General features: G+C 41.0%; 1 protein-coding gene across 1 annotated transcript in view; it reads right to left on the bottom strand.

Moving 5' to 3' along the window:
• Nucleotides 1-26,080, bottom strand: part of DNAH17 (dynein axonemal heavy chain 17) — a 280,684-nt gene that overhangs the window by 197,799 nt on the left and 56,805 nt on the right. The window contains exon 25 of the mRNA XM_069076039.1: nt 487-735. Within this exon, the coding sequence (XP_068932140.1) occupies nt 487-735 (249 nt within the window). The remainder of the gene's footprint in view (nt 1-486; nt 736-26,080) is intronic.

Here is a 26,080-nt window from a genome sequence, read left to right on the forward strand (position 1 = left end):
CCTCTCCTTTCTCTGTTCCTCCCTGTCTTCCTTTAAGTTCCAATCAACATCCCATCTTTTACTGGAAGGCTTCCTCCATCCCTCTTAAATCTAGTACCTCCCCTTTGTCAGTTATTATATATACCTTGCTTTGAATGTATTTGTTTGCATGTTGTCTCCCTTTAGACTGTAAGCATCTTGAGGGTAGCCACTGTCTTTTGCTTCTTTTTTTGTATCTCCAATGCTTAGCACAGTGCTGGCACACAGTAAGTGCTAAGTGTTAATAATAATAAACATAAGTGTTTATTAATTGATTGACTTGCATCTGAGACTGGGATTATGGGGCCTACTCTTTTCTTTGATAAGTTATTAGGGAAGAAGCTTTATCCATTATTAATTTTTTTATCACAGACATTATATTAGTAGGCACAAATGGCTTCACAACAGGAAATAGAACCAAAAGAATGGCGGTCACTGACTATTCTTAGTCTAAGTTTCAAGTTGTACCTGTGTCGCCTGCATGAGTTGTTGCCAGTGGCGGTCCCTGATGGCTGGATTCTGTAGCTCAGTCACAGCTCGGAGGGATGTGATCATGTTTTTCACAGTGTTATCCAGCCCCACAAAGGCATCCCAGGTTTTCATTTCTTTGTCTAAACTCCTTACATCTTTAGAAAACTTCTTACAGTCAAAGTCCATCTGTTCAACATTAATATCTTTCCACTTGGTAGTCTTCCAGTCGTCAATGGAGGCATTCACCTAAAATGAGAAGACCCATTTCACACAGCACTTTTTCAAGGGAAAATTCACAAGAAGATAAATATGTGTAACTGCTAGGAGTCACAACAGAAATAAAAGTTAGGATCTTTTCATCTAGGGAGGGGAATGGCCTGAAATTCCCTTTTAAAATTCTGGGTTTGAGAGCTTACAGCATTATAAGGAAACATGAGGTTAATGGCTCATTATATCTGTCCCCAGTTAGAGAGAGATTCTCTAACAATGGACCAGGAATTTGAGTTCCCATCTAGGGACCAGGAAAGAACTTCCTGGATCACTGTTTTTCCACAAGGATAAAACCACTAGAGCTATCCAATTCCTCACACAAACTACAAAGAAAAGGATACAAGGAATTATATGGGTCTGGGTAAACCACACTTCCATAGAGAAAAACAACAAAAATTAGTATAAAGAAAATGGTTTAACTCAAAGGTTCTTCATCCACTGTGGTCCCTTTTAGTAAAAGGTGAAGCCATTTTCAGAATAATGCTTTGACATAAATGAAGGAAATGCTAAATTTCAGTTGGTGAAAATGAAGATGTATTTTTTTTTCCTCATGGAAGTTCATGAAACCCTTGAAATCTATTCCTGAACACCAGGTCAAGAAGCCCTTGTTTGACTCATGAAGAGAAAACCAATTGCAAACCAATGTGTTAATGAACAAACAAGTAGAGAGGGAAGGGTAGGGAGTTGGAGAGAGTTCCATTCTTTCACATTTACTATGGGTGCCCTGACCAGAATTTCTCCCACCATAGAACCACAACAAGGCCACCACTACAGGAACCAGTCTTTATACATCTCCCATGGCCTAGGAAGAAAAAGGCTTCTCAGTTGGTGGCCTCAGCCTGCCACTGTTAAAGCTGCTTTGATCTTCACTGGACATTCCACTAGGCAAGGAAGATCCTTGTTCCTCCCCCGTTCTTTTCCCGCTCATCTTTGCTCACTCTCTCACAGTCCCCAAACCCTGATATTGCCTTAACTTGAGACACAAGCTAAAACTCATTCTGCTTGGGAGGGGGGCTGAACATCTCCCTTTTTTAAAAGGATAGTTACATATACATTACTTAATAATGGCACTTGCTATCTTTGTGGTGGTTGCTTCCCTTTAAAAATATATTTCAATATCAAATTAATTTAATTTGACAAACATTTATTAAACATTTACTTTATACATACCAGATGCTGTGTAATTTTTTTTAAGAAAGAAAACAAAATCCCTGGTCTCAAAGAGCTTACTTACTTTCTGGGTAGGGGATGGAATGGGATACAACACGTATACAGACCTGTACAATGCATAGGGAGAAGCACAAAGAAGATGATGCGGGTCAGTTAGACCAAGCCCTTTCCAGTAGGGATTAGTGTGACTTGAAGACAGGAACAGCTGGAGTGACTAACAAATGTCTGAGTACAGTCCCAGTGACTGTAAAGGAATTCTACCATTCCTGTGGTTAGCCTTATCAGCTTGGCATAGATTACTGTGGCTGAAGGAGGCAATAGCTCCTTTTGTGTGCCTCATTATAAAACCACATGACCTCTATCAAATGTGGGTCACCCAGTGGTCAGCACATTATTGTCTGGATAGAACTAATCTTTTAGAAACAATAATAGATGCAGCTTCATTTCCCCGACCATATTAAAAAAAAAAAAAGCAGCAGATGGCAGTGAGATGTACCAAAGATTGTGCATTTCCTTATATATTTTTTTCTGTATGAGTGAATATGTCCACATGCCTTCCATATTACTCAATAAACCTTTAAGTTCATAGTATTTTTCTTCTATTCTTTGAAATCTCAAACCTAAAGCAGGAGATAAAGTACTCTAAGGAAATCTGAGAAATGAGAGAATAGCTTCCAGATGACTTTACCAATGAAGTGGCACCTGACCTAAGCCTTAAAGGAAGAGAATTCTTAATGACAAAGCTTAGGAAGAAGTGTGCTCTGAGCATGAAGGATGGCCTGAATTAATGTAAAGAATCTGGAAATGACATATAGAAATGAGGAAACATGTTACAGTCTAGTTTGGTTAGAAAATGCAATACATAACAGGAAGTAAAGTGACATTAAACTGGAAAGGTCTTTTGAAGTCAAATTATAAATAGCTTAAAAACTCAGAATGAGTTTTTATTTTATTATAGAGGCACCAGGGAGTTATTGAAGATTTTTTTTAATTTTATTTTTTGCTTTTTGGAGGGGGGAAGGCAGGGCAATTGGGGTTAAGTAACTTACCCAAGGTCACACAGCTAGTATGTGTTAAGTGTCTGAGGCCAGATTTGAACTCAGGTCCTCCTGATTCCAGGGCCGGTGCTCTATTCACTTTGCCACCTAGCCGCCCCTCTACTGAAGATTTTTGAGTAGGGAGTGACATCATCAGATCTATAAAACTGGAAGATTATTTTGACAGTTGTGTAAAGACTAGATTGGAAAAGGCCAGAGACTGGAGGACTGCAGAACAATTCAGGTAAGTGTTGATGGGGGCTTAATCTAGAGCAGTGACCATATCAGTAAAGAAAAGAGGATATGGGAGAGAAATTGTAGAAGGAGAATTATTAGAACCTGGCAATGAGATGGATGTGAGGAATGAGTTAAAATGAAGAAGCAAAGATTATGGGGCAGCTAAGTGGTTCAGTGAATAGAGCGCCAGCCCTAGAGTCAGGAGGACCTGAGTTCAAATTCGGCCTCAGACACTTAACACAAAAACTAACTGTGTGACCTTGGGCAAGTCACTTAACCCCAATTGCCCTAAAAAAAAGCAGAGATTATTTTGAGGTATCTGGGAGGATAGTGATATCACCTATAGAAATAGGTAAGGCAGAAGGCAGGGGAGATGATGTGTTTAATTTTGTATTTGTTGAGTTTGACTTACTAATAAAGCATTCAGGTAGAGGCATCCAGGAGGCGGCTGGGGACGTGGGACTAGCATACAGAGAAGGAAGTAAGGTTGGATATGGAGCAGAAGAAATAACTGTATTCATAGGAGTTGATAAGAACAGCAAAGAGAGAGTAACGAGAGAAGAGAGAGAGAAAAAGAGAGAGAGAGAGACAGAGAGCGAAGGTTCCAGAACAAGGTCATGGGGAACACTTACACTCAGGGACAGGAGATGGTGAGGAACCAGTAAAATAGGAGAAAGAGCAGTTTGACAGGTAAAAGAAAAACACTACTTTTTAGTAGTGTTATAAAAGTCAAGAGAAGTGAGAGTATCCAGGAAGAGGTGATGATCATTCTCAAAATTTGAGAAAGGTCAAAGAAAGGAGGGAGTTGAGAAAAAAAAAGCCATTAGTTTTAGCAGAGTGGTAGTGTAAGAAGTCAGAGTTTTTGCAGTCAAGCGAAGGTTTTTTAAGGATGGGAAAACCTAATTATATTTATAGGCACTAGGAAAGAACTGTTAGGGAAAGAACAAAGATTAATCGATGAGAAAGGGAATTATTGTTTGGCAAGCTCCCAAAGGATATAGGAGGGGGATGAGATTGGGGGTAAAAATGGAAGGATTAGCCATGGCAAGGGCAAAGGTCAGGGCCACTTCTTTTTCTGAGATGAGCAAATGAGGGAAGAATGGGTATAGATGTAGAGAAGGTATAGAAACAGAGGAGGGAAAAGAGAGCTCATTACAGATGGCCTCAATCTTTTCAGTAAAATAGGTTATCTGCTTAGAGAGTGGTGGGAGTAGAATTGGGGGTTTCATAAAAGTGGAGGAGGTTTGGAACTGTCATTGTGGGGGTTGTGATAGGAAGTCAATCAAAAGTTAATAAAATGACTGCCAAGAAGGCCCATTTGAAGTTAAATAATATGAATCTGCAATGGACACATTGTCACAATTCAATGACTTGCTTCAGTGATGTTCAGCAGTTTGGGAGTAGGGAAGCAGATGATGAGAATGACATAAGGCTGGCAATGAGTAGTATATGAAAAATAAAAGGAGAAAGATCAAAAGTTTCAGAGGTGGAAAAGAACACCTTGTTGAACTACTTCATCATGGGGCAAAGTCACTGAAGGAAAGAAAATGAAACAAGAATGGGGTGGAAGCTGCAGTTAAGAAAAAGATCAAGTTTAGGAATGAAATGGAGGTGGTCATGGAAGGATAGGAGCTTGTCATAATTTTAGGCTTCAAGATCTTTTGGGTAGATCACTTATTGGTGATTTTCATTTTCTCCCCACCACACTCCCCACACACAGCTTCGTTATTCAACTTGCACTTTTGCAACCATAGACACAAAAGGGAATGTTCTCTTTTATCATTTGTATACACACCCCTACCAGCTGAATGAAATTAAGTCTAAAGGGCATGACTAGTAAGACACAAATTAGTCACTTTTCTCTAAACCTCTTCAAAAACCCTCCAACTCCCGTAAATGTTAATATGCCTCAGAAGCAGAATAATTATAACTAATTCCACAGAAGACTGAATCCCTAACAAGGTAAAGGCCTATCACTACAAAATTCTAATACTTGAGTGCCTACTCAGCATCCTTCCCCCATCAGCCTCTACATGTCCCCAAGAGGAGCATAAGACAATTCATATGTAGGGTCTTACCCAGGATAGTACCCCAAAGTGGCTATGATTCTGCCTGAACTTCAGACTGCTGTGCCTGGCTTCCCCCCCCCCCCCCCCCCCCCCCCCTCAAGGAAGTGAGCAGACTGCCAGGTCAGCTCTGCCCTTTCCCCAGTCAGCTTACCTGCATAGAAGTAGGCTGGCTTCTGGGGGAGTTTCAAGGTGTGTAATGACCAATCACTGATTGGGTAAGGCCCCCCTTTATAAGCTAAGGTTCTGCCCAGATTGGGGCTGTTGCTGGCTGCTACTGCTATTGCTGTACCTGAGACATGGGTGGTGGCCTGATCAGCCACATGGCATTTTTAATAAAGGGTCTATTCTAAAATTATTACTTGGGTCATGTTCACATTAATCAAGATAATGTACTACATTTGGAGGCCCCATCGAGATTTGACAGCATTCTATGTTGCTGTCCAAGGCCCAAGATCTTTGCTGGGCCTCAGGGGATGAAGGCCCCTCAGCTTTGACTTCCTTGAGCAGCCGGCATCTGAAATTTTCTCAGAGCTCAGAACTCAAGGCTGAGAAAGTCCAGACCATCCCCTGGCATCGATCAGATCACATTTCGGCTCTTTGGACCCAGATCTCTGTGTCAGCCTCCAGAGGTGAGTGGTTATCTGTCCGTTGTGTTTGTGTGCTTGCCTTTCTGTTTGTCTGTAACTAACAACTTCTGTGGTCAAAAATTGGCCAGGGTGTAATAGTGATGGAATTTGAAGATCCCCCTGTATTGGCTTGGTTTTTGGTTTGATTGTGCTAAAACCCAGAGCTTGTCAATCCCACTTGTGGGATGGACTTGTTGACGTGAAAAGAGAGGGCTGAACTAGGAGGAGCTGGTGACGTAAAATTTAGAGAGACACAAGAAAAGAGAGAGGCAGAAGAACTTTTTGGAAGCAGCACCTTGGAGGCAGAGAGAGACTGAGAGGATTGCTGAGGGCCACTTTGAATTGCCCAGGACTTTTAAGAGCTGCCACCCAGAGCTGCCAAGGACTGAGGAGACATGGCTGTTATGCTGGTACTTTGTCTGTTTTGATGTTGTTTTGCCAGATTTGTCCACTGGTGAAAGACAGTCCTGTTGTTGCAGAGGTCTTGAAACCTTGCTTTTGGTTCAGAGCTCCTGAGACTGTTCTGCAGACAGAGAGTGAATACTGTCCACTGGTGAAGGACAGTGCTGTTGTTGCAGAGGGTCTGAAACCTTGCTGTTGGTTCAAAAGCCCTGAAGAAGGATTTTCTTGTTGTATGTTTACAGAAATCCTGGAAGAGGGTTTTGCTAATGTTTTGAGGGGTCCTAGGACTGTTCTGCAGACAGAGAATGAATTAATGAAGAGACTGGCAATGTATCTTGTGGCCTTGCTAAGCTTTGTCTCCCCAGGAACAAAGATTATTGAGAACTTGCCTTGGGTCAAGATGAAGAAAAGACCTCTCTTTGGGTATTAAATGCTGTGCTTAAGCTTGTTGTAACTCTGGGGTAGATTCAATTTGTGATCCAAGGGTGGGGAACTTTTGACCTTTTTGTGCTCTGTTATTGAACAAATGAATGTACTTTACTTATGATTGGAAACTAATCTCCATTTGAGAAGAGGGGCTTTGTGATGGACTAAATGAATGTACAGCCTAGGGGTGGAGTGGTATTTAGAAGAGGGAGTTTGTGACTGATTAAATGAATATAATGTCCAGGAGTGGGGTAGTACTTGGAGATTATTGAATTACACTTGGTAAATGCTGTATTTTGAATTATGCTAAATTTTGATTCTCTCTGTTCTTAATTTGTCACTGAATAAAATGGAGAGCACCTATGCTGGTATTTTGAACCTTGGGAAGTTGCCTTTGCTTGGCATTACACAGGGAAACTGTTGGACTTCCAACTCTCTCCTTATCTCCCCTTTGGAGAAAGAAAGAAAAGGAGAGGGGTAGGGAGGAAGCAGCCCTGGCCACTTCGTGGGGAGCCAGAGAGATTTTGCCTAATAGGAAGAGTTCTAGGCCTCAGGGGTAGACATCTGCTCACCCAGATTCCTAGGGGGGCTAGCACCTGATGATGTTCCAGGGCCCCAGGTCTTGAGGAGGGAAAGATTGTACCTGCCTCCCGACTTCTACTGGCTCCTCATTTGAACTTTTGTGTATCCAGGACCTCCAGTTTGGGGGTGAGTAAAAATCTGTTCTGGTTAAAAATCTGTTCTGGTTCTGTTCTGGAGGGTGGAGGGCTAGACCTAGCCATTTGTGCAGGGGGCATCTCCTCCCCGGCGAAACTTTGGGATGCCAAAGCCTCTCAACTGTCAGTATTCTGGTTGTTTGTGAGTTTTTTGTGTGTCCTGTGCTCGCTTGAGCTCATTTGCTTCCTGTTCAGTATCTGGGGGGGGGGGGGAAGAGGAAGCAAGCAGCTAGGGACTATTGTCTGTTCTTGTGAAGTTTTGTCTTGAGCTCATTTGCTTAAAGCCTCCCCATTTTTATTCTGCAAAGCAGGTATTCAGTGGCTATCAGACGAGCACCTCCAAGGTAGCTTTTCTGATTTCCACTGGGAAGACATATTTGTTTATAAGACTATACTGTTTGTCTGTCTTTTCATCCTAGAACATGGGATGTTCAGCCAGTATATCAAAAACTCCCCTGGGTTGCATACTAAGCCATCTTAGAGTAGCCTATCAGGACCAGGCAGATTATGGGGTCCCCTTGAAGAAGAGAAAACTCATTTCTTATTTCGTGTATGAGTGACCCATGTTTGGGGCGGGCTGGCCCCCTCAGGGAAGTTTCAACAAGAAAATTATCCAATCAGTGTGTCGGATAGTCACAGGGAATCCAGGATATCCAGATCAGTTCCCTTATATTGATGTCTGGGTAGATCTCATCACCTATTCCCCTCCCTGGCTTAGGAACTGTTCTTTCCAAAGGGTTATCCAAATCCTTGTGGCCCACCCAATCTCAGATACTCCTAAAAATAATTTCCCACCACCTTACAACCCTGGATCCCCTCCCTCCACCTCTTCTCCTAATTCCTCGGGGCTTCCAACCTCCCCCAGTCCCCTTTCCCCCCCCCCCCCCCCACACACATACACACCTGCACTGGGGCAAATCAGTCCCCAGAAGAACCCTCTTCTGCTTCAGCCATCCCTCCTGTCAGGGAACAAACTCCAGAAACAGGAGGGTTTTGAGGGCATAGTTATATCCCAGCTGGTAGAAATTGCTCAAAAGGTTTTTTGAACCTTGGGAAGTTGCCTTTGCTTGGCATTACACAGGGAAACTGTTGGACTTCCAACTCTCTCCTTATCTCCCCTTTGGAGAAAGAAAGAAAAGGAGAGGGGTATTTTGAGACTCTCCAGAGTCCTCCAAAAACTCAAAAGGGGCGTGGGGGGGGCAAAACTTTTTACTGTGCTGGTCCTTCCCCTCCTCAGCGAGCATTGGGAAGGTGAGAGGTGGGCCCCTCTTTTTGAATCCCTCCCCTCCCAACAAAGAAGCAGGCAGGCTAGATCTCCTGCCTGACCAATTAAAGCCAATTAAGTGTGGAGCCTTGAGATTGGCAGATTCAAAGCTCACTTTCAAAAGGTCTACCAAAATTCTCCCTGTTGTTGTAATAATTTGAAATTTTTAATTTGGGAAATTTACAATTTCTTTCCAAATTATCTTTGCAAATTCTGAGAATTAATCATTAAGAAATTGGAAATGGGATATTGAGATTGCTTGAAAAAAACCAGAAGTTTTTTTAGGATATTTGGATTGCTTAAAGAAAGAAATTTTTTGCTATCTCACCTTGACTTGTTCCTTGAATTTGTAAAAGGAAAATTAATAGCGTTTGTGAAACACTTGATTGTAAAATACAATGACTAGCATATGTTGGTATCTCTCTAACTTTGAATCCATGCCAGAATTGATAAAATCAATTATTGTATGTCATTTGATATTTATTGTTATTTTGTTGCCATCTTTCTGAGACTGTATTGTGTTTCTAAAAGTCTATTTAGCTAAGTGAACTTAAGAAACATTTTTAAAGTTTACAGCTATTTAGAAAAAAATCTGAATTTCGTACTGCATGTGTATTGGGTTTTTATGTTATAAAATTTGTTAATTTAAACTTATATTTGGGTTACAAACAGGCAATAATAATGTTGATATTTCACTTAAAATTTTGGCTAAATTATGTAATTTGGAAAAATTATGAACTCTGAGGTTAAAAACAATTTTCTTATTACTATTCTGAAGCTGTTGAGTCATCTAAGTATATATATATATATATATATATACATATATATATACATATATATATATATATATATATATCTTAACCTGGATGTATGTGAATATACAATGCCTTGGAAAATTTATATTAGGAGCATTTTAACACCAAATTAGTTTTAGGAAATTTCCATACTTGAAGGCTCATTTTATAATTATTATGTTTGTCAGTCTTAAGTGAAACCTTTCCTAGGTGTGAGGTTTGTGTCAATGGCTATGGGATGAACGATTTTCTGTGCAAAGCAACTTGGAAATTACTAAATTAAGATCACCAGATTGGTAATTACTTGATTTTGGTTAGAAGTTTAAATTTAGGTACATCATAATTGTTTCTGATATTGTTACTGGTAAACATTGGTATTATGAATGTTATAATAGAAGCAGTTTCTTATACTCTAAATGCTGTTAAATTAAGAATTATACTGTCAGAGGAACAAGAAAATGATAGTGGATGAAGTACTCTGACCATGTCAGAGTATCATTATGATATTCTGAAATGTTGTAATTTAAGAAATCATACGATGTTGGGGGCCAGGAAGTAATGGTATATGGGCTAGTGCCTGCTTGCTTGATGTATGACCTTAAAAGGTAATGAATAGAGCTGTGGAAGATGATTGGCTATGTGTATCTATAAGTTGTTCTGATACGGAAGTTTGAGGCAGTCGCGATGTAGCTGAGCCTGAATAAACAACTCCTGCAAACCTCGGGTGCTCTGTCTGGTAATTCCTCCTAGGAGGCTGGTGATGACCACCGAAGACTTACCATGGGTAAGTAAGAGGACGGGATATCAATAGCCCACCACAACTGGCGCCCAACGTGGGGGTAGGGTCCGAGAAGACCGTCTGGGCTGTAACTAGCTCTCCAGACAGCCTCATTGGTAAAGAGTACCTTTGAGAAGATGGGAGGGGCAGGAAGTGTCCCCGCAATTTTGCCCGAGGAGAAAGGAGTTATTGCCGCGCAGCTTTACAAAGTGTGCGCGAAGGGCGGCGTAAAGATACCGATAAGAACGTGCCGCCAGTTTGTAGAAAAAATATGGACCATCTGCCCCTGGATACAACATGCGGGGGTGCAGCCAGGCCGATGGGCCGTGGTGGGACAACAAATGGCTTCATATGAGGGAACAAACCCGGGGTCATTAACCCCAACCGATTTCACCGTTTATAGAATGGTGGACTCGGTACTCAACCCAAAACCCTTGCCCCTGTCCTGCCCGGTGAGTACTCAGGTTGGGACATCCTTAGCAGGCTCCTCTGGTGAGGAGTCGGAGGAGGAATCAACTAGCCGATCCCCTCAATATCCGTGGGAGGAGTTGAGAGAAGTGGAGAGGGGGTTAGAAAGCGGGGAAGATGGCGACTGTGAAGGAGCTGGCTCCGCGCGCTGTTCGCTGGGAACAAGAACCCGGAAAGGAGGAGTCAGTGGCGCAGCAAAAATTAGAAAAGAGGAAGTGCATGACTTCCACGCCTACAGGGCGTCGCCCAGAAAAAAAAAAAGGGGAAGTCCCTACATGGGAGGCGGCCGCCTGGGCTGCCGAATGGGCGGAAGGAAGCCGTCCTCCTCCCTTCAACCTTGCCGGAGGCCCGATCACTTTTAAGAAGCAGATAGATAACACCTTAAGTCCCACCTAATTACTCTTTCTGGTTTAGGTGATTAAATTGTGGGTTCGAGTCCCACTTAATTACTCTGGTCTGAGCAATTAAATTGTGGGTTCGAGTCCCACTTAGTTGCTTGTTTAGAATGAGTGGTACATGTTTTGAGCGATTGGTACTGTGCACAGAACTGTTACGTGTCGTATCTTGTGTTTCTGCTGTGTTCTGTCCCTTCTGTGTCTTTGTTTGTCCTATCCAGTCATCAGGTCCATTATGGGCCAAGGGTCATCCACAGCCGGCCCATGTACTCCTTTGAAATGCCTTTTGGACAACTTCACAGACTTCCAGAAACGGGCCTCTGGATATGGGGAGTCTGTGACCAAATTTAATTTAGAAAAGTTCTGTACCATTGGCTGCAACTGCAGGACATTCCTTTGAAATGCTGTATCTCTTTCCCTCCTTCTTTCCCCTGCTGCTGAGTGCAGGCTGGAAAGGGAGAGAAAGAGAGCAAAATATTGTCTTGTTTAGGTTATATGATGGTAAATGCAAGTGAAAGAGTATAGGAGAAATGTTAGGTTGGAATTAGAAAGAAATAAAGTATGTATATGATTTTAAAGGGGCTTTAATCAAAGTCCAACAGGAAGAGTAGACAGTAGTAAAAGCAAGAAAGTTTAAGCATGTAGCAAAGAAAGGAACATGGGTAGGAAGTTAAGATAGGTATAAGTTAGTTGCTATTGAAAAGTGTGAACAGAAGTTTTAAGATCTTTAAAAGTTTGAAAATCTCCTCTTCATTCCACTCTGGCCAAGTGGAGTGAGGAGAGGTTGATGGGAGGGGGAGAGAATCTTTTCCCTCAGAACAAAGAGGCAGGTAGATTAACATTTAACTATTTCCTGCCTCACTTAAAAGAGAAAAGTTTTGTGTAACAGAATGCAACTAAAAGGCAACTGAATGCATTCTGGTCATCTTTGAAAAGTGTCACTCCTAATTTGATGCTAAAGAAAAGTCGGAATTCATTTTACTATTTGGCATTTAGGCAAATTGGAATATTTTCCAAGATTTGATACATAAGGTGAGGTTTTTGGGTTCTCTAGAACTGGGATAAGGGAGTAGGCGCCACTCCCTCTCCCCTTGCTAGGGAAGTCAAAGCTATCACTTTCAAAGAAGTTTCTAAGGAGTGGACACAAAATTTATTGGAGTAAAAGTTGGAACAGCTAAAAACATTGGGGGGAGGCATAGCAGCTATATTGAGGGCCCCTGGGGCATGCAGATGACCCTCTTTCCTTTCAAATCCCGGGGACCACAACCAAGCTCTGCAACTGTGGGGAGAGGAGAAAAGCCTCTGCACTTGGTAAGCCTAATTTTCTATCAATAATTTTGGTATGTGATGAATCGGAAATGCAATTAATGTCATTATGTCATTGTTCTATTATGGTATCTCTAAATTGTAAAATCTAAATTGTAAAGTCCTCTTATACTGTAAAAATTGAGTGACAAATCAGTTTTCAATCTGAGTTTTGTTGAAACTAAAAGATGGAGAAAAAGTTGTGTAAAACTAGCTATGTTACTTTATCAGTTCTGCTAACCCTATGTTATAATGTTATTTTCATGTGAATTGGATTCTTTATGTTATAATATCTGATGGTTTAAAGCTTTTATATTTGGGATACAAACAAGTAGTAACAATACTGCCAATATTTACTGTGATAGCTGATTGTCCATTTAACTTTTTGGCTATTCTGGAAATATACAGTGATTATAAGTTGATTGGTTGTATGGCAGCAAAAAAAAAAAAAAGGATTTTAGTTTAGTATAACTTCATGTGGAGTTTTAAGGTCATCAGATTGGTAATTCATTTGTTCTTATTTCGAAGTTCAAACTTGAGATGATATCATTACTGGTAAACATCTGTACTATCTATGCTGTATGAAAAGCAGTTTCTCTTAAAGTTTTGGAGTATTGTAATTTGGGAAAATCTTAAGCTTCCAAGTCTATCTTTGTTTAAAAGGAAGTTTCAGTTAAGATTGTTTGAAATTGTAAGACTGTTAACTAAGTTATTGGGCTACTGTTTTAATGCTAAAACCTAAAACTGTGACAACTTTATACTGACTAGTTCTGCTCATTCAGAACAGTCCCCCTACTACTGTATAATGTTGTAGTACTGATGACAATCCTTTTGATGAATGGCTTATATGTGGGGTCAATGGCAGTTGTTTAGTGGGAAATCCCTTAGTAATGCTACTAGGAGGATCCGCCGGTAATGGGACCTTAATAAGCGGAGAGGGGAACCTTAATACCTGGAAGGTCAACACAAACCCCCCCACTCAGTATGTGCCCACACCTGTTTGTGTTTGGCCACCCTTCCTTTGGGTACTGACCAATTCTACAGAGGAAGAGATCACTTGCCGCAATGCCACGTGCGTGCTTAGCCAGTGCTGGAATGCGACACGACATCAAACAGCTGTGGTTGCGCACACACCCACCTGGCTACTGGTGCCAGTAAAGATGGAGCAAGGATTGACAGTGCCCCAGAGACATAAAAGAGACTTTGGAGTGACCGCGGCCATTATCGCTGCCATTGCAGCCAGTGCAGCCGCTATTGCCTTGGCCGCTACATCCATGCAACAGCAGGTGCAAACAGCTGCGGCATTGGCCAATGTTACTCAACAAGCAGCGGAAGCCATGCAATCGCAGATGGACATAGACCGAACCTTGCAGGGGGGGATCATGATTCTTAATCAAAGGGTGGACCTAGTGCAGGAGCAAATTGATGCCATAATGGAAATGGGTCTCGTGGGGTGCCAATGGCACACAACCGGTCTTTGTGTGACCTCCGCCCCGTACCAAAGATATTCTAGGGCAGCTAATCTGTCCTATACTCTGGGTTCATTTTTAAACGGGACATGGAATAAGCAGTTTACACTGAAGTTAAATGAATTAAGACATGCTATAGTTGTATTGAATTCTACCACCATATCTGGTCCCCAGTTATCAGCATGGACTGAGTGGTTCCAAAACATTACCCAATGGTTTGCCTCTTGGGAAGGTTTGGGGGCGTCAAGTATGGTGTTACTCTTGACCATAGGGTTGCTTGTCTGGTGCCTCTGCCGATTGCAGAGAAGATAACAAGGATATATGTTGCTCACACAAAAGGCCATTATGGCCATTGAGGAAGGAGCAGACCCTCAAGTATGGCTGGCTTCCATGGAAGACATGTAACGCCCTTGAAGTAAGACGGGATCCGTTCTATGACGGGCAACCTCTCCTGACCCGGCCGCCTAAGACAGGGCCCGAGGGCGTTGGGTTACCGAGGACGGGTAAGGTTCAGGGATCAGGAGATGACCCAAGCCAGAACATCCCGCATTCCCCTACTGCCGCCAGGGTCTGCTAAATTCAGGTTATTGCAACTTCACCGCTTAAGGCTGTACCGGACAAGCGTCCTGATTAAACAAAAAGGGGGAGATGTTGGGGGCCAGGAAGTAATGGTATATGGGCTAGTGCCTGCTTGCTTGATGTATGACCTTAAAAGGTAATGAATAGAGCTGTGGAAGATGATTGGCTATGTGTATCTATAAGTTGTTCTGATACGGAAGTTTGAGGCAGTCGCGATGTAGCTGAGCCTGAATAAACAACTCCTGCAAACCTCGGGTGCTCTGTCTGGTAATTCCTCCTAGGAGGCTGGGTCGACTGAAGACTTACCATGGGTAAGTAAGAGGACGGGATATCAATAGCCCACCACAATACATTTTTAAGTTTCAATTTATAAATCAAGTATTTACAATAGCACGCTTGGGAAAAACTACTTATTGGTAATTATGTGAAGAAAAGACTGTGTGAATCCCCTTCTAAGCTTTGTAAAATCTACAGATCTACCCAAATGATTTTGGGTCCCAACTGTTTAAGGGGGGGAATGATCAGGTGCTTGAAATGATGGGGTTTTGGGGTACCTGATATTTAGGTTAATCAGTTACTTTAGTTGAGAGAAAATATAGATACCATTTTAACACCAGGTTAATTCAAACTGTCTTTAAAATTTATAAAAAGCTGGACAAAGCAGATGAGAAGGTTAGGGGACAAATGGGGTTCATCCAGCCTCTCCTGTTTCCAGATAGTTGATATCAGTTTTAGAACTATGTTGAGAGAGAATGAGGAAGTTTTGGGGAGGCAGAAAGATTTGTAACTTGAGTTTGTAATTAATAGCTCAATCAAATTTTAGATGGCCTATCTGAAGGACACTAGTCCATATTTACTTGCTATTTAATAATTTGAGGGACTGTAAATGTTACTATTCTTCTAAGCCTTGATTACAGGAGTCACCATAAAAGCCAATAGTAGGATGGCAGAGGCTACAGGCTGTGAACTGTTCAAAGTGGATGTCTTTGCTTGGAAAAGTTTGTGGACAACCTCAGACCCTGCCCAGGTGGGATCTCTCTGACTTTCCCAATTGTGCCTTTTCTTTCTGAAAAAGGAAACCTCCCACCTACTTATGCCTAAGCCTTGCTTTCAGCACCTGATTGCTTTCTGAATGACTAGTGGAGATGACTCATGCCTGAAATCAAACAAGGCTAAGGAAGTTTTCCTTCTGGCAAGGGTTATGACATTGTCTCTCTCTTAGTCTATAGCAAATTCACTGAGAAGTAATATTCAGGGCTAAATAAATGAATAAATATAGAGATAACATCCCTCAAAGAAGGAGATGATTAGTAATAAAAAAAAAAAGTAATGAAATAGATGCCTGATTGACCAGCATAGTGAAGTTTGAGAAGAGCAGCAGGATCAGGACAGATAACAACTAGGATTAAATACAGATGAAAAAATTGGCTTTAAAAAAAACTTCCATGTGAATTCATGATTTGAGCATGTTTGGGAATAAGATCAGAGGTATGGATTTGGGATTTTAGCACAAGGATTGTTTAAGATAGTGGTAAGGGTGAAGCTAATGTTAATTTGTTAATGCACCTGTCTGATAATTTTACAAAGGGCGGATGAAAGCAATTTTTTAAAAAAAAAAGGTTTTTTATTTTACAGGATTCCTATAACAGGTACAAAATTTAGGAAAGGTAGACATAACTTTTACCCTTCTCTTTCCTTCCACTGATCTATAAACAGGCATTTTAGCATAAATTTTACCCTTCCCTTCCCTTGATCTGTAAACTGTAGCATAACTTTTACCCTTCCCTCTCCTAATTGATTTGTGGGTGGGGGTTCAGTCTAGGGTAAAATCCCCACCCCTTACTGGGTGTTCCCCATCTCTACCCATTCTGGGTTCCCTGTACCTCTGCCTAGAAAAACTATTGGGAAAATTCAAATATACACTGACCAATCACTGATTGTAGTTTCAGTTTATGTAACCTGACTATTGTAATCTCTTTAAAAACCAGCATTCTCATGTGACTCCAGCAGTCCCGTGGCAATAAAATCCACTTTCAATTTTAATCTCTGGGATCTTCTGTCTCTATCCATTATGCCCAACATAATTGGAGGCCCCAACAAATAAACTGAAAATTCTCTGTAGTTTTAAAATATGGCACTAATCTTAAGTAATTGTACTAATTTATATTAAGTCAAAATTATCTGGTCATCTCTAGATTTGAACTGGAGAAACAAAACTCTTTTAGATTCTGTAACTACATGAGGCATCTGGGATTTAAAAGTGTTGCTTAAATGAAACAGGCCACTGTGATACAAGGAATTGTATGTTAATTATGTTTCTTGGTGACATGGTTATCTTGGTGACATGTACCTGACAATGTAATTATGTCATTTTGTAAAATTGTGAGAAACACCTCATTGTATTAACTGAGCCTAGCCCTGTGTGGCTAAGAAAACTGAGCTATTTGTTTGAACCTAGTCTTTCATGGCTAGAAAACTGGATCTTTATATGTAAAATCCTGTTTCTGGGAAGTATTGTACATTTGAACTCTAGTCATCTAAGGATCATCCCCTGAGCCTTGGAATCTGAAAAAGACATCAGATGCAGACAGCTTTCCCAAGAATCTGGACCTGACCTCTACTGGGACAGCTTCTTTCCTGGAAGAAATTCAACTAGAGGATCAATGAAAAAAATGTGGCCCCCTCCTCTTCCTTGAGACTATGGCCTTGATTATAGGAAGTTCCTATTAACTTATTAACTGTTAAATTGCTAATTGTTACGGGTCCCCACTACCAGCCCTTGGGAACAAAGCTGACTGTCCTGTATGATTCGCCCAGGGTGTCAAGGGTTTGACACATGCACAAAAGAAGTGCTAAATGTTGTGCCCGGTTTTCCCCACAACCCCCCCTCCCCCAAGGAAGTGAGCAGACTGCCAGGTCAGCTCCGCCCTCTCCCACTAGGTCTCCTCCCTTTTCCCCAGTCGGCTCATCTGCATAGAAGTGGGCGGGGTTCTGGGGGAGTTTCAAGGTGTGTACTGACCAATCACTGCTTACATAAGGCCCCCTTTATAAACTAAGGTTCTGCCCCAGATTGGGGCTGTTGCTGGCTGCTACTGCTATTGCTGTACCTGAGATGTGGGTGGGTGGTGCCGGCTCAGTCCGCCTGATCAGCCACATGGCCTTTTTAATAAAGGGTCCATTCTAAAATTATTACTTGGGTCTTGTTCGCATTAATGAAGATAATATACTACACAGTATATTATCAAGATAATATTCTACACAGACCATCCATAAAAAGACTGTTCTACCATGAAGGAAGTGAAGAGAGCGAAGGAAGGAATAGGGAAGGGTATATCATGGACAGTTGCATCAGGTCTGAAGGAAATAGAACGAAAACCCCTCTGGGGCTAGCCCTGTCACCAGAGAGGTTAATCACTCCCCGGGATGGCCAACTCTAGACACTACCACATGAGGAGGCTGAAGTAACCTTGCAGCTTAGCCTCTGAAGTCTGCACATCAGAAAAAGAAAGGCCAGAAAATGAATGACAGGAAAATAAAAGGCTGAAACTACAAATATATCAAGCAAAAAGCCTCAATAAAGATCCCCTGAATAACACCCAGATAACTCAACAGAAAAGACCCTAAAAACAAAAAGAAATAACAAATAAGAAAATATAAATCTCTCGTAGCAAATATAATAAGAAAGAGAACTAAATAGTGCCTAATATAAAACAAATTCTGTGGACTTCCCAAAGATCACAAACAACAAGAAATTTAAAAATAGTTCAAAAAAAGAAATGAAACCCACAAAAGAAATGAAGAATGATTATAGGTCAGAAATTGGAACTCAACACAAATTTTAAAAACACAATTATCAGATTTTTAAAAATGAATTCATGTAAAGAATCTAAAGAACTAAAGTGAGATTGAGATATTTATAACATAAACATAATAATATGGAAGAAAATTTGGCAGAAGTGAAAAACATTAAAAGAATACAAGACTTTTCTAGAAGCTTAAGTGAGTAACAGGAAAACAAGATGCACAAAGGTAACTTAATGATAGGTCTCACCTATATTGAATTGCTTACCTTCTTAAGGGGGGTTGGGGGGTGGGCAGAGAGGGAGGAAGGGAAAGAATTTGGAACTCAAAATTTAAAAAAAGAATGTTAAAAATTGTTTTTTACATGTAACTGGGGAAAAATAAAACACTAAACAAAAAAAAAGGTGGGGGGAGGAAAAATACTATTCACCTCCAGAGAAAGAACTGTTAGAGTCTGAATGCAGGTTGAAGTGCATGTGTGTGTATATATACATACACCTATACGTATATATGTATATATTCATACATGCATACATATACATAAACTTTATTATTCTTGGCAGGTTTTTTAGGTCTTCATTTTCTTTTGCAACATGGCTAATATGGAAATGTTTTTCATGACTGTACATGTATAATCTATATCAAATTGCTTTTGATCAAAATTGTATCAAAATTTGATTTGATTTGAATCAAAATTGTCTTCTCAAGGAGAGGGTAGAGGAGGGAGGAAGGGACGGAAAAATATGGAATTCAAAAATTTTTTTAATGTTTAAAATTTTTGTTTACATGTAAATAAGGAAAAAATAAAAGAAAAATTAAATGTAGCAAAAAAAAAATGATAGGTCTCAGAGAGTTGGCACAGTGGATAGAACACTGCTGGCTCTGGAGTCAGAAGGACAAGTTCAAATCCAGTCTCAGACACTAGCTGTGTGATCCTGGGTAAGCCACCCTATTGACACCAAAAAGAAAAAAAATTTGGAAAAAAAAATGATAGGTCCCCTGGAATACAAATCCAAAAACCTAAGTTGAATTAAACTAGCAGGGCCAGCCCGTGGAGCATGCTCAGAGTTGTCCTTTCTGTTTCCAGTAGACCACATGGACTGTACGGAAATTTTAGTGTCTGTTTTGGGTCATGTGATAACCCAGTCCTGCTGTGGTATGCTAGTAAATATTTAACATTTGACTCTCCAGAAGAAAAATAAATGCACCCATGAGACACTTTTAAGTCCCTAGTCACTCATTTACATAAGATTCCCCTAAGAATTTAGGAGATAAAAATGATTGAACTAAAGCTAAACACCATAATGCAACATGGAATAGCTTAAGGAGGGAGAGGACATTTCTACAGGAAGAATACATCCAAAGGAAAGACAAACTTCTCATCCGCTGCCTGGAGGTGATGATCCACCTCAGAGTAGGAAGGGAAAGTTTCTTCTAAGGGAAGAAGCTTTTGCTGATTCTCAGTTACTGGCCAGTGCCTTCACTGAAAAGAGCTTAGGTAGCGCTCCAACTGGAAAGAGAGTAGCCTCCACTCCCCTCCCCAGGCCACTCAGGGGCTGAAGGTGGAGAAGAGGCAGCAGCTGCCCACAGCAGAGAAAGCTCAGGAGATCAAACTATCCAGCAGAGACACCCACGCTGAGAACAGGACAGTGGTTGTGCCACCTGAACAGTGGAGCAGAGCCTGGTGAAAAGCCAGCACAGCCACAGAGTGAACTGCTTTGACCCAGGCCAGGAGCATGCTGTCCGTTCTGGCCACTGCACCCCAGTGGAGTACATCCCAGAGGAGCTCCCCCGCTGAGTGACTGCCCCTCTATCAGAGACACTGTGCTCTGCAAAGAGCTGGTTCAGTGAAAAAGACAGCACAGCTGAATGAGGGAGAGAAACTTCAAGAAACTTCACAAGGACTCTCAAAAAGAAAGAAAGAATATCAAGGATCTGCAGTACCAGAACTGTTGGGTGCCTCAGCCATGGGTGTCCTCTACACATGTACTCACTATTGCCCACTTTTCCCTGCTTCTGGATTCTGTGTGTATTTGTGTGAAAATGTGCCCCTTGAGGTTTGGGAGAGATGCTTTGTAACTGCTGTCCTTGCTATACCATTTGAGCAAATGCATTTGTTAAAGATCTGATTGAGGGGAAGTGCACTGATAGGGGCTTATAAGCTAGTTTTTAGGAGGATAGTTACCTACAGGGTAATCTCTAGAACACTTGGAATAGTAACAGCCATCCCATGGGGATCTAACCTGCCAGTGGTGGTGTGAGTTGGGCCAGTGAATCCTGAGGATGGTGCTATATATAATCCTCATACTGTAACCAGAGATGTATAAATCAAAGAAAGAGAACCTTGGATAATATTATTAACAAATAGCAATTTAAAAATTTTATATAAAATTCTGACAAAAGTTCTACACATAATAGTGTATATATCCAAAACACTTAGTAGAACCAAATTGGATTTATATTAAGGATACAAGGATATTTCAACATCAAGAAACCAATTAAAAAGCAATTAATGATTACATTAAAAAAATAAAAGCATTCAAAATTACACAAGTTAAAGAAAAAAGTCTTTGAAAAAGTACAGCATTTATGTTAGAGACTATTCATAGCATAGGTATGAAAGGACAAAAGGATATATCTAAAACCAAATGCTAGCATTATTTGAAGAGACAATTTCCCCAATAAATACAAGGATACTTCCTTTATTCTCTGACATAATAATAGAAATGCTAACAATAACCATCAGAAAAAAGAATTTAAAAGCATATGGATAGGCAAAGAAGAGGTGAAGCTATCCCTATTTGCTAATGGTATAATGATTGAATTAGAAAATCCTAACGAATAAGCAAAAAAAAAATGAGGCAGTCAATATCTCTAGTAAATTAGCAGGATACAAAATGAACCCACAAACATTAGTTTCATTTATATATAGCAACAAGAAAACTCAATAGGAAATAATAGAATGGGAAGTCCATTCAAAATAACTATAATATGCACAAAATATCTGGGAGTCAATCTACCACATCACACTTTAGACATGCATAGATACAATTTATTTTTTTTTGTTTTTTGTTTTTTTGCTTTTTGGAGGGCAATTGCGGTTAAGTGACTTACCCAAGGTCACATGGCTAATTTTTGTGTTAAGTATCTGAGGCCAGTTTTGAACTCAGGTCCTCCTGACTCCAGGGCCAGTGTTCTATTCACTGCGCCACCTAGCTGCCCCTAGATACAAATGGATACTAGAATATTAAAATTCATATTATTTTTTTCCTTTTTTAAAAAAATGCTTTATTAACTTCTGATTTACATCATTCGTTTCTGCCAGATTTTGAGTTACAAACTTTCTTCCCGTTTTTCCCCTATCCACTGCCCCAAAATAGCAGTCCCACAGGATATCCCCTCCTCCAATATGCTCTCTCCCATATTTTCTTCCATACCCCTTTTGACTTTTCCAGTGGATCTCTATGCCTCAGTGCCTGTATATCTTATTTCCCAATTACATGTAAGATGGTATTATTAATAATATACACACACACACACACACACACACATATATATATATATATATATTTGAATATTTGATTTTAAAACTTTCAATTCCAGATGCATTCCCTTCCTTCCTTGTCACCCACCCTTACTGGGAAGATAAGCAGTTCAGTATAGGTTGTACATGTGTGGCTAATGCAAAACAATAACATAGTAGATATATTGTAAAAGACTGACTATTTCCCTCCCTCCTATCCCACCTCCCACCCATTCTATTCTCTACTTTGATCCCATCCCTTTTCAAAAGTGGGTGCTTCCAACTTCCCTCCCCCCAGCCTGCCCTCCCTTCCATCATTCCCCCTCTCATCCCCTTCCCCCGCTACTCTCCTGTAGGGTGAGATACCCTATTTAGTGTGTATTTCATTCCCTCCTCAAGCCAAATTCAATGGGAATAAGGTTGACCCATTCCCTTTTGCCTTCCTATTCTTCCCCTCCATTGTAACCATTTTCCCTTGCCTCTTCTGTATGAGATACTTTACCCCAATCTGTCTCTCCCCATCTCCTCTCATTATATTCCTCTCACCTCTTAATTTCACCTTTTAAGTATCATCCCTTCCTGTTAAATTGGTCCTGTGCCCTCTATCTATGTATACCTGTAAACATATATACACACATTCACATATGTATTCACATGCCCATTTACCCTCATATATATATATATTTCTAATCTCTTCAACTACTGAGAAAAGTTTCATAAAGTTACAATTATTGTTTTTTCATGTAGGAATGTTAATAGTTCAACTTTGATAAGTTCCTTATGATTTCTTTTCCCTGTTTACCTTCTCATGCTTCTCTTACTTCTTGTATCTGAATGTCAAATTTTCTATTCAACTCTGGTTTTTTCAGCAAGAATGCTTGAAAGGCCTCTATTCCACTGAATGACCATATTTTCCCCTGAAACATGATACTCAGTTTTGCTGGGTAGGTGACTCTTGGTTTTAATCCCAGCTCCTTTGCCCTTCAGAATATCATATTCCAAGCCCTTTGATTCCTCAGTGTAGAAGCTGCCAGATCCTGGGTTATCCTGATTGTGTTTCCACAATATTCAAATTGTTTCTTCCTTGCTGCTTGTAATATTCTCTCCTTAGTCTGGGAATTCCAGAACCTGGCTATAATATTCCTAGGAGTTTTCTTTTTGGGATCTTTTTCAGAAGGTGATCGGTAGATTCTTTCAACCTCTATTTTGCCATCTGGTACTAAAACATCAGGGCAATTTTCTTTGAGAACTTCCTGGAGGATGATTTCTAGGTTCTTACTTTGGTCATGGCTTTCAGGTAGTCCAATAATTTTTAAATTATCTCTCCTGGATCTATTTTCCAGGTCAGTGGTTTTTCCCATGAGATATTTCACCATGCCTTCTATTCTTTCATTTGTTTGGATCTGTTTAACAGCATCTTGATTTCTCATAAAGTCATTAGCTTCCATTTGCTCCAATCTAATTCTGAAGCAATGATTCTCCTCACTGAGCTTTTGAGATTCTTTTTCCATCTGGCAATTTTGGCTTTTTAAGGCATTCTTCTCCTCATTGCCTTTTTGAGCCTCTTTTGCCATTTGAGTCAGTCTGTTTTTTAAGGTATTATTTTCCTCAGTCAGGCTGTTGACTCTCATTTCATAATTTTCTTGCATTGTTCTCATTTCTCTTCCCAATTTTTCCTCCACTTCTCTTATCTGATTCTTAAGGTCCTCTATGGCCTGTAACCAGCTCGTATTTTCCTTTGAAGCTTTTGGTGCAGGAGTTCTGACTTCACTGATTTCCTCCTGTTCCATGCCTTGCTCTTTCTTATCCCCCAAATAGGAGTGTAATGTTGGAATCTTCTGTCTGCTATGTTTCCTTTGTCTGCTCATTTTGCCACTCAATTACTTGACTTTTGGGCTTTTTGCCACAGTAGGACTCTGCCACCAGACAGGGAAGCTTTCATCCCAAATGCTGGCGTTTTCTCAGCTGCTGGAGGTATTAGATGGGTGCCCTCTCTGAGGTCTCCACATCCCCTGGCAAGCTGGACACACACCCCAGGACCTCCACCCTAGACTGCAATCCAGATCCAAGAAGGTTAAAGCAAGAGCAATTACCCCTCAGACTGGTGCTTGGTCCCCCTACACTCTGCAGGCCAGGAGCTGAAGCTGCCACATGGCGCTGTCTGGCTGTGCCAGCATCTCAGCAGCTTCTCGCCCCTGGGGGCAAAAGCCATGCACTCCCACTTACTGGTCCCAAAGTCCAGACTGCACTGATCTCTCACTTTGTCCTTCACATCTATGTGTTGATAAATCTGGAAACGGCCACAGCTGCTCCCAGAGCACTGCGCTGGATTCTTGCCAGCCTGCCGGGCTGTCCTCAGTGGGAGGATAGCTTCTCTGTGTTATTTTGTGGGTTCTGCAGCTCCAAAGTTTGTTTAGAGTCCCCTTTTTACATGGATTGGGGAAGGTGGAAGCTGGAGCCGGGGGAAGGTCGTGCTTCTACTCTGCCATCTTGGTTCTGCCCCTCATATTATTTTTTAAAAAGTATATGAGAACCAAGTCAACTACCTTAATTAACTCTTACTATGGGGGCAAATTTGTAAGCAAATAAGAGACAAAAGCAATCACAACAAAAGAAATAATTCTTTTTAAATGAAATTGAAAGATGTTTGTATTTAATTTAATTTTTTTTTTTTTTGCTTTTTGGAGGGCTATTGGGGTTAAGTGATTTGCCCAAGGTCACACAGCTAGTTTTTGTGTTAAGTGTCCAAGGTCGGATCCGAACCCAGGTTCTCCTGACTGCAGGGCCGGTGCTCTCTTTACTGCGCCACCTAGCTACCTTATTTAATTTAATTTAAAATTAACCATAACTAGAATAAGAGAGTTAAAATCTTTCCATCAAATATTTGTGATAAGTTTCTAATGAGAAAGTTCATATTCTTCTATTTTTTTTTTCATTCTTTCGGTTCTGTTTTATAATTTCTTGACCTCTCATAATGTCATTTGCTTCCATTTGCTCTATTCTAATTTTTTCTTTTTTTTTTGGAGGGTAGAGGGCAGGGCAATTGGGGTTAAGTGACTTGCCCAAGGTCACACAGCTAGTAAGTATGTGTCAAGTGTCTGAGGCTGGATTTGAACTCAGGTCCTCGTGACTCCAGGGCCGGTGCTCTATTCACTGTGCCACCTAGCTGCCATTCCATTCTAAATTTTTTTTTGCTTTTTGGCAGGCAATTGGGGTTAAGTGACTTGCCCAAGGTCATACAGATAGTTTTTTTGTGTGTGTTAAGTGTCTGAGGCCAGATTCGAACCCAAGTCCTCCTGACTCCAAGGCAGGTGCTCTATTCACTGTGCCACCTAGCCTCCCCCTCCATTCTAATTTTTAAGGAATTATTTTCTTCAGTGAGCTTTTGGACTTCCTCTTCCATTTGGCCAATTCTGCTTTTTAAGACATTCTTTTCCTCATTGACTTTTTGGACCTCTTTTGCCATCTGGGTTAGTCTATTTTTTTTTTTTTGCTTTTTTGGAGGGGGGAAGGCAGGGCAATTGGGGTTAAGTGACTTGCCCAAGGTCACATGGCTAGTAAGTGTTTAGTGTCTGAGGCTGGATTTGAACTCAGGTCCTCCTGACTCTAGGGCTGGTGCTCTATTCACTGCGCCACCTAGCCACCCCACTCTATTTTTTAAGGTGTTATTTTCTTCAGCATGTTTTGGGTCTCCTTTAGCAAGCTATTGACTCATTTTTCATGATTTTCTTGTATCATTTTCATTTCTCTTCCCAATTTTTTCTCTACTTCTCTTACTTGATTTTCAAAATCGTTTTTGAGCTCTTCCATGGCCTGCGACCATTCCCTACTTTTCTTGGAGGCTTTGGATGCAGGAGCTTTGACTCTGTTGTCCTCTTCTGGTTGCATGTTTTGGTCTTCTTTGTCACCAAAGTAAGATTCTATACTCTGAGTTTTTTCTGCTGTTTGCTCATCTTCCCAGTCAAATACTTGACTTTTTAACTCTTTGTCAAAATAGGACTCTGCTTCCAATGGGATGGGGGTGGGGCTAGGGGTGGATGTGCTACCATGTTTCCCCAATAATAAGACCTATCCCGAAAATAAGCCCTCCCCTTACTGTGTAAGATTCCTCTAAAATAAGCCCTCCCCCGAAAATAAGCCCTATTGAGATTGCTACTGTAGTGAAGGTGATCCCCTGCACTACATGCTACATTATGGTACCCTCTGTATGCACCGTCCCCCCCCCCCCCCCCCCCCCCCCCCCCCCCCCCCCCCCCCCCCCC

Source organism: Petaurus breviceps, unplaced genomic scaffold, assembly GCF_028583685.1.
Source record: "Petaurus breviceps papuanus isolate PSGF00001 unplaced genomic scaffold, PetGlider_PUasm1.0 90925, whole genome shotgun sequence".
In the NCBI taxonomy this organism is placed as follows: domain Eukaryota; kingdom Metazoa; phylum Chordata; class Mammalia; order Diprotodontia; family Petauridae; genus Petaurus; species Petaurus breviceps.